Below are 9,446 nucleotides of genomic sequence, written 5' to 3'. Positions count from 1 at the left end.
AAGTTCCAGTTGTATTCGGGCTAAAGGGGAAAGAAGCCAGACTTTTTCCCAGATGCAAGGTACAATTCTTTATCCAATTGCCTATAAATAGGGCGAAAAAATCCAACCGGTTCCTCTAGCATTTATATCTAAATGACTTGTTTCCAGCCAAACCTGCCTATGAACCTTTTGCCATTTTTTTTCCTTTGAGATTTATTTATTTATGCATACAAGAACTGAGGTGTAGTCCAGAGGTGGGGGTGGGGGGTAAAAGGATTCACCACAGAGTGGGGAGCAGAGCAGGAGGATCCACTGAAATAACACAGCTGAGGGGAGCAGCCTTGAGACAGGAGAGGCCTGCTCTGCCAGCTGGGATCCAGTGCTGCAGTGGCTGCTAATGATTGAAAGCCCCATGTCTGTAACCCCTGGGCCACCAGCGACTCCCCACCTTGCTTTTTTTTTTTTTTTTTTTGCGTCAACTTTCACTGTTTATCAGGATTTCCCAGGTTTTTGCAGATGCTATTTTAGTTCCCAAAATGCCCTTCTGGCAAAAGTGAAAAACAGCCCAAAGGTCACATCTCTAGTGCTTTTAAAGCCTAGCATCAGTTTGGGGGCAGAGTATATTTTAAATTGTTGTGCAAATTGGTCATTGTTTTAGTGCCAATAATGTTACTTACCCCAGCCTGACTTCCAGGAAGTGCTGTCTAGTCTTCCCCATTCTTTAGGCAGCGTGAAGTCTGAAGCTGTATTCATGTAACATTGAGAGATGAGTGTAATGGAAAAGATGAAGCTCAGGAAGATTTGGAATCTGAGACTTTGTTGAAACCAAAGCCCTGATTATTTCTAGAAAGCATGTTGGAAATCTTACTGGGAGGTAACATATAAACCATCCTAGAGTGTTGTAGGCAAAGATAAAGAAGAAACAAGGTATGCATGAAATGAGGGCTATGGCAAGGGTCCATAGTGGCGTACAGGGGTTAGCTAGGTCATGGGCAGGCAGGCCAGAATAAAACTATATAGAAAATATACTTTCCTATAAAAGGAAATAACATTAGCACCTGTCAGAGGAAATTAGGGAAATCATTGGGAATGGTGGCAATTGTGGTAAAATAGAGCTCTTAATAAATTGGAATTTATGATGTATGATTTCTAAGGGCCGTGGGGTGGTGCTGATCAAATATCAAAAGTTCTTTAGAGATAGTGTAGAAAATACAAAATAGTGACACAGTGCAAGAGAAATCCCAAAGGGGCACACTGAAACTCGTGGAGGTGAGAGATTTATCTTGCTTGTGGTAATGTTTCGTGGATATGTGTTGAAATTTATCAAATTGTACATTTTAAATGTGTCATTCATTGTATGTCAACTAAATTTCAATAAAGTGGTGTTAACAATTTCTTATAGCTGGAGCAGACCGTTGGAATTTAAAGTTCTTATAAAGCTATAATGGAAAGGCCACAGACTTTATATTGCCACTGTGTTGTTTCCCCTTAAAAGTGGTTATGGGGAGGCTGTTGTAATTCTTACGCTGTTAGGCTATATGTTTAAACACCTTCTTAGTTCACTTCTTAAAAAATCCAGTTGAGTCACTTAAAAGACGATTTAGAATTTTGCAACAGGTTTTTATTTTTGCTTTATTATCTATTACAGTGTTTAAAACCTAAAGAAATACACTTTCTCTTCAAATTTGGATGTGTATATAAATATCATTTGTCTGGACTCAGCACACTCAATGCCACGGTTTCTTGGCCTATGTCTGCTCTGAAATCATCAAGCTTTGTCTGTCTACCCAGGGGCCCTGAGAACATGGAAAAGAGCCAAAGTTTATAGTTCTTGGAAAACTAAAAGCAAATGAATTGAAAAGAAAAACCAGTCAGGAAAAGGGTTTGACCTTCCTAGGGTTTATAGCTGAGAACCCAGGCTGTTCTTGAGGCACATTCAGTCTATCTTGCATGCCTGGGATCCCATCCCCCTTGGCTTCTTCAGTTGTTCAGTCAGTTCCCATAAAAGATAGCCAAAAAAGCCAACACCCAAAGGTCCAAGGGTTTTCGTAGAGGATTATTTCTAAGTGACAGGTTCCCAGCCAGGTTCAGGCTCTGAGATCTGACATTTCTACACTGCAAGGCAGAGTTCTCTCTCCCCCAACCCATGGGTTGAAAATCTGACCTAAGTAGGGCTAGTGTTTAGCAGAGGGGTTCAGGTACGTGCTACTGTGGAACCCAAAAGTGAGGGAAGGCCCAAATAAACTGTAGACGTTTAAAACACTTCATACAAACCTTTCTCCTGGGGTGTTCTGGGCCCAAAACTGAATGCTGCCTCTTTACACTTGGTTTGGTTCTTCTACACATAGCACAGGCCTGATATAAAATGCCTCTTAAGAGTAAAAATAATAGCTTTAATTCACAGACATGGTTGGTATTGACTCAAATTGTTCCCTTGTCATCAACTGGGGGTGGTACTAGGGGACAGAAAGTGGGATGACGGATCATTTATGAAGACCTTTTGAAAGAGCAGCTAGTGTCTCCCATATATATATCCGTGTAGAGCCATATTCTCAACTTGTCGGCTTACTAAGACTCCCCAAGTTAAGGTGCAGAGAAAATAACTCTGTAAGATTGAACTAAAATGTGCTACCCCTAAACAGCTTTGAAGAAACCTACTCAGCACTTCCTCAGTCTCACACTCACTCCTAGGCTGCTTCTAACTGGCAGATGTTGCTACTGTTTCTACACATTTCCCTTGTACTGAGCCTCATACCCTCCTCCAGCCTGCAGCAGGGCTAACAGGCACCATTCCTGATGCCTCCGGCCAGACTTTCTCCCTGCTGGGTCCCTGTAGTGCCCACAGGAACCTGCAGAATCTGGCTCCCAGTCTTCAACCGTGAATCCTGAGTCTGAGCTCACAAGATGAATCTACTGAGGAACAGTCACGATGACACCTAGCTGAGTTGTCTAGGGGAGAACAAATGAGCCAAGGTCTCCAAAGTGGGGCATATGCAGGATGAGGTGGGAAGCGCTGCTGGGCCTCCAGTTTTCCTTCCCAGTTAGCTAGAAACTGGGAACTTTTAAGATAGGGGGAAGGTAGACAGAAAAAAAATGGAAATCCACTTCCTCCTACTGGACAGTGTTCATTTCTGTTTCTTGAGAGAAATAGAAAGCCAGTGCTTGAGAGCTTTCTTTCATTCTTACGTGACAAAAAGTACGGTAGCAGCTATAATCTGTGGTTCAATAACCCCAAATAAGGCTCCAGGAAGGTGGATCCCAATGCAAAGAAAATAGGAGTGGATCTAAGGGTTCTAGGTAAGAGGAAACACTAAGGGTCCCTGAAAGCTGAGGTTATCAATATCTGTTTCTTGGAAGGGTCATTTGTACCCACTGTTCCAAATAACCATGATGGCGAACCGAGGGGGGAAATCCATATGGTTCTACTCTAAGTTTGCAGTCACCGGGAGAGCTGGGAACTGAAGACAGGCTTCTGAGACTAGGGTTCTTATTAGTATTAGAAAAGATGATATGAGGGTGGGAATCCCAGAGGGTTGGCAACAAAGAACAGCTGGCACAGTTCAAAAACAGTCTGAACACTTTTAAGAAAAAGGCCCCTGTACCCTTAATCCAAACCTAGATACGTCTTACCCCTAACAAAACTTTACAATGAATACCCAGTCATGGGCCAACATCCGGAGAATCCAAAAACATGTATCAGAATATTCTCTACAGCATGGTAGGGAGTCCCTCCGTCCCTGCAATATCCATCCAGAAATTTGTCGCAAAGTCTTTGAATGCATCAAGGCCAAGATGTGACTGGGGGCTCCTCACTAAGACTGGCTGTCAGGCTTGGGCAAAGAAATAACATTTTGCTTTCCAAGATGACCAAAGGAGAGAAAACATATAGAATGCTACAGCCTTTATGGGCTGCAAGAATTTCACCTGTTGACTGAAAGGGAATCAGAGGAAGATAATGGAAAACATGGTCCAGGGAAGACACTAACAAAGGAAAGCTCCACTTTCTTCTGATGAGAAATCTGCCCTTCCGTCGTGCCCTGGGCTATTTCAGTCTTTTAAGTCCTTGGAGAAAGCTGACTGTATGCAGCAGACAGATCACAAAAAATAAAAATAAAAACAAATACAAACTTCACTCTGGTATAGGGCTCAGATCTGAAGTTAAAGGAGATTTTGCATGAACAGGTGGAAAAGCAGGATGTTTATGTCTCGCAATAAGAATTCAGCCCCAACATCAGGGGCTGAGATATACAAAGCAGATGTTATTAAACTGCTCTGCCCTTTAAAATGCTCTCCAACAAGAGTGTGAGGGGGCTTTCTTAGAAGTACAGGAGAAAAATATTGTAATGGAGTCAGCAGGCCAAGTGAAAATGGTCCTGCCCCCTTGCCTGCTGTGGGACTGGTAGGGCATTTGCCATACTGAATAATGGCATCTAACTTACTGAGGTGGCACAGCACTGGTGTGACTTCTCGGCAATCATCACTAGCTCCAAACTACCTTCTCAGAAACTGGGTCTAGAGTTGGAGCTCAACACTAGCACAGGGAAAATCAAGACCCATGGCTGACAGTGAGCACCTGAACTATATATAGATCTGTAGGCAGAGAGGCTATTTTACCTGAGCCAGCAGGGATGCACAGGAGTGGAAGCAAGAATGGCATGTTTCTGAGGAAAAGTATAGCTGGGGAGGGCACCTCTGATGGACCACAGGAAGAGGCAGCAGCTAGCCAGATTGTGCCTTCAGGTCCACAGTTGGGCTACACTTACTGACCGCTTTCTCCACCTCACCTCCTCATGCTGGACTTCACAGTCATATGTAATACACTGAAGCACAGGCCTGCCACTGAGGCACCGTACTAGTTTTAGTTGAAGAGAAAGAAGAGGCATTAAGGTATAATTGTCACAAGAAAGGGCAAAACCCAAACCAGATGCAAGGGTACCAAAACAGGGAAGGATCAGGAAGTCTTGTGAAAGTACTGAAGTTGCTATCTTTCTGGGACAACAGGAGAGACAGCAATGAGTGATAACTTAAGTGGACAAGGATCTCTGAGACTGAAGGTGAGATGGCAGACTGCTTTCTGATGTAAGCAAGATGCTCAGCAGTAAGGATCCGAATGGTAGACTTCACCAGGCCCTAGGCCATCCTTGTTCCCTTCAGACCAAGGCGGCCTACTGCATAAAGGCTTCAGAGCCAAGAGTTGGTCCCAGGTGGTAGCCCAGAATACAAACAGAGAAGAGAAGGACCAAGCTCAGACCTGAGCAAAGAGCTTCCACATCTCTTTTTGGTCTCCCTCACAGTTTCCTACTTACAGAAATTACAGACAGTTCTTCCTCTTAAGACCTACCTAATATATAGAATATAAAAAAATACAGAACTTTTTGACATTCTCTCCTTTGGAAGTAAAATATACATGATCCAGCTATGGAAGAGGAAGAAGAAAGGCCAAAGGCAGGGATCCCTGGCTATCCAAATACATGACACTCTCACTCCAACCTCCTCTGTAACTTAGGGGTCACCAGAGTAAGGACTTTCTCCTCAGGAGAAAGGAAGGACCACACCCCTGTCTCATGCTTAGGAGAAAATACAGCTACCTCAGAGAGTCATCCAACTCTGAGGGGGAATTTTCAAGTAAACAAATGAAGTTGGGTCGCACCATTGGAAGGTGGGCAGGAAACATTGGATCAGTAGCGACACGTGGGAAGCCCTGTCTGAGGCCTGTGCTCCTCCCCTCCATTCCCACTCGTATGCTTGTTCCAGGAGAAAGAGGGGCTCTCCCAAACTAGAGAGGTCTGGGCAAGGGGTTAGAGGGAGAGGTTTTTGTCTCATGGTGACCTCCCCCCTCAGCCTCTAGTCCCAGACAATGCTGGCAGTTGGGATTCCTAAAACCAGGAACTCATGGCTCTTGGAAAGAGCAATCTTAATACAAGAAAAATGTGCAAAAGAAAAAATTAAATAACTCAATCCAAGCATACAAGATTAATAGTCTGTCAGAGCAAGAATACTTTGTTTTGGATTTCTCCCCTCCTCTCCCACCCCCCCACCCCCCACCTCTGGAATATTCCATCTGCTCAAGTACCCAAGATAAGAGTTACACAGATCAGGGCAGAGGACTGGGAAGGATGAAGGGAGATAAAAGGGAAGGAAGTCACCACTAAAGAAAAAAAAATAATAAAAAAAAGGTGCAAAATTGATTACCTCAGTCCTCCTTTATCTACCCCTGGGCTCCTGGGTTAAAGACATGTGTGCAGCCAAAATATAGTGTAAGGAAGAAAAACCCAACACGTCCCCTTCTTGTCACAAAACCCAAATGTGAGCCTCAGATGGTTCTGTCTGTCCAGAGGGTGCTCCCTCCAGGGAAGGGGGTGGGGCAGGTCAAGAGCACAGTCTCCAGGGCAGCAGAGGTGTGTGGTGGCTGATGGTGGGGGGCTGGTTTCCGCCCACCAGAGGGCTGCTTTTCCGCTGGTTGGTGGTGCTTCCCATCCCCTCCCCTCCCCGAAAGCAGACATTATAGCTGGAAGCCCTCCATAGGGGCCTCGGGCTGCTGGAAGATGAACTGCTGTTGCGTTTCATCCACTTGGGGAGCCAGGCTGCTATCATCATCTTCTACACCAAAATAGTGCTCAATAAGGTCAAAGGCCTTCTGGTAGATTTCCTGGTTCTCATGGCTCTGGAGAAACTCAATTTTATCCAAGCCTGTGGTGACAAGAAGAAAGGAGGGAGAAGAGTAAAGTTAAGAGTGCTCTGCCATGGGCTGAAAAGTATTTTTCTTTCCCTGAGCTTTGCTGGTGTTTACAAACACAAGGAATCTGATCTGATCTCTCTTTGGCCTGTGGGAAGAAAGTTAACATCTTTCCCCAAAACTATACAGCCTAATAGAAAGAGGCCAAAATGCTGGTTATAAACCACAGGTTCTAGTTCTGATTCTTTGTTTGATTATCTGCATGACCTGGGAAAATCATTAGCCTCTCTGAATCTCTCAGAGATAAATGATAAGTCAATCTAGCATCCTTAATGGAACTTAAAAGAAACTAAGCTGAAAACATGCCTTCTACTGTCTAACCTGTTATCAATTCTGAATTTCCATTTTTCCATCTGTACTGTAACTACAAACTGGTAGTGCCTACCAGAAAGAGATCTATTTCACCTTAGAGGGAAAAGGAGTGGTGGGATATAATCTTGTATTCAGTGATGGTATTCCACCATACACTCTCCCCCTCCATATACTCCCCCCCACATACGTGTTATACTACAATTTTGGAAGTCAGCAGTAGGTAAATTCTGACCTAAAATCTATCAACTTAAGGCAGACATGAGGCTGTGGAGAGGGCACATACCATAGGCTTCCTCAATGAGGCCACAGTAGGGATTGACCCCTGAGCCACTGCGCTTGCCCTCTTGTTCTCCAAGTCGAAGGATGTTCTCCAGTCCGTTGAGGGCCACTTGCACAATCTTTGAATCCATTACAGTCAGCAAGTCACAGAGGGGTTTGATGCAGCCCAGTGAGACCAGGTACCTGCAGATGAGAGAACAGGTTAAGTTCCACATGAATGTAGGGCGTGGGAGATGCTAGGCAGGTGCTGTGGGGCCTGTGAGTCTCCCTCACACATGTCAGTACTTCCAGCAGTCCACCCTCAGAACAACCTATCCTTTATCTCAGTCTCTACTCTCCAGTACTAGTGGTCTAGTTCATTTCCCTGTGGAAGGTTAGGTTGTGGAAGGTTAGGTTGTTCCTTATCTCAGTTAGTCTCCTTGCTGCAATATCACCACTGAATTTCTCTGCTTACAAATTTTCACAGTTCAGACCCTCCCTGTTGGTGCAATGGGTTAAAGCATAGCACTATGACACTCTCTGAAGTCACTGCAGCAAGAGTTTGATCCCTAGCCAGGGAGCTGACCCACATGGTGTGGCAGACCTCTCCTGACCCTCCTGCTCTTCCCCTCAGCGGTGTATTTTAGTCAGTCTGCCTGTTCTGCTCCCTGGTGAAACCTCTCACCCCCAGCCCCCTTACCTACACCCTAGTTCTTGTATGCATAAATAAACAAACCTAAAAAAAAAAAAAAAAAAAAAGATTTGCCAGAGTACCTGATTTGAATGAGCTATAATAGCATGGCTCTCTTTTATTTGTAAGGATGGTTAAATACACCGATATAAATTCTCAGGAGGGTAGGAAACAACAGATGTCTGTTAGAGTTTTCATTCTCCAGGACATGATATACAGGAACCTATTTTGGGTTCTAGTGTCTCTCTAGCCACTTGCCAATTAAACCCTATTGCATCCCAACCAAGGCAGACCCATTGCAGGCAAAAGCACTTTAGAGTTTAGGTGTAAACTATGAATCAAGAGGGAAGGCACACATACCACTAGAGATGATGGAAAGGGAAGTACCTGATCTGCTCAGGGGTTCCTCCTGATGTAGCATTAGTGATGGCCCAGGCTGCCTCTTTCCTTGTACGGAACTCTGCTTTCTGAAGGATTTCGATCAATACAGGAAAGATGTTTGCATCTATGACAGCCTGAGACAGAATTTGGGGGAGAAGGGAGAAGTGAGTCTCTTCAGAGGAGAAAGCAAATCTGATTCATAAGTCAGCTAAAATTTAAATATCTTCCCCTCTGAGGAGCTCTTTGTTTTTCCCATGTAGGTGAGAGGTGACACTGAATGAGTGACCTTTTACACACTAATTTCTAAAGGTCTTTCTTCTAGTAGCAAATACCCCACAATCTTTCCTGTCTCTGTGCCTCTCCACCTGCCACTCCCCACCTCCTTGTTCTACCTGTATTTGAGCCCTGTTGCCAGCAGTGATATTTGAAATGGTCCAGCAAGCTTCCTTCCGGATTGACTCCTTTGGGCTACTCAGCAAATGTAAGAGGCAAGGGAGGGCAGAACAGTTAAGAATGACCTAGAACACCAAAAGTACAAAACAAAAATCAGGTAACCTTAAGCAAAATTAAAAACATTTTCACATCAAAAGATACATCAACAAAGTATCAAAGATGAAGATGCAGACATGGGTTGTCAGAAAACTCATGACATATTTTTTATTTTGAAAACAGAAAAAAAAAAGTGTCATGACTTTTCCGACAACCCAATATAAAAAACCCCTTGCAACTAAACAAATTAAACAACCCCATTAAAAAAGTGGGACTGGAGTAGAATATTTCTCCAAAGAAGATAGACAGATGACCAGTAAGTTTACAAAAAGATGTCAAACATCAACAATTAAGGAAATAAAAAATCACAGTGAGATACTACTTTATACTTTTAAGGTGGCTACCGTAAAGGAAAAAAAACTAACAGAAAAAAGACCACTGTGCAAAACAGTATGATGATTTCTTAAAATACTAACCACAAAATTACCAGGAGGGGAAAAAGAGTAAAGATCCAGTAATCCCACTTCCATGTATATAATCAAGAGAGTTGAAAGCAGGGTCTCCTGATACTGGTGGACCAGTGTTCACAGTCCAGTGGAC

At 43.8% G+C, this 9,446-nt stretch overlaps 1 protein-coding gene across 1 annotated transcript in view; it reads right to left on the bottom strand.

Annotated features, from left to right (window-relative positions):
- Positions 1 to 1,584: 1,584 nt before the first annotated feature.
- KPNA6 (karyopherin alpha 6 (importin alpha 7)) overlaps positions 1,585 to 9,446 on the bottom strand; it is a 41,094-nt gene continuing 33,232 nt past the window's right edge. Inside the window, exons 11-14 of the mRNA XM_004678737.2 lie at positions 8,750 to 8,875; positions 8,364 to 8,491; positions 7,311 to 7,489; positions 1,585 to 6,669 (exon numbers count right to left, since the gene is read on the bottom strand). Coding sequence (XP_004678794.1) covers positions 6,482 to 6,669; positions 7,311 to 7,489; positions 8,364 to 8,491; positions 8,750 to 8,875 — 621 coding nt within the window. The 3' untranslated portion in view covers positions 1,585 to 6,481. The remainder of the gene's footprint in view (positions 6,670 to 7,310; positions 7,490 to 8,363; positions 8,492 to 8,749; positions 8,876 to 9,446) is intronic.

Source organism: Condylura cristata, unplaced genomic scaffold, assembly GCF_000260355.1.
Source record: "Condylura cristata isolate star-nosed mole 26May11 unplaced genomic scaffold, ConCri1.0 scaffold00008, whole genome shotgun sequence".
NCBI lineage: Eukaryota > Metazoa > Chordata > Mammalia > Eulipotyphla > Talpidae > Condylura > Condylura cristata.
The sequence above is the reverse complement of the archived record's forward strand: the minus strand, read 5'-3'. Positions and strand labels throughout refer to the sequence as shown.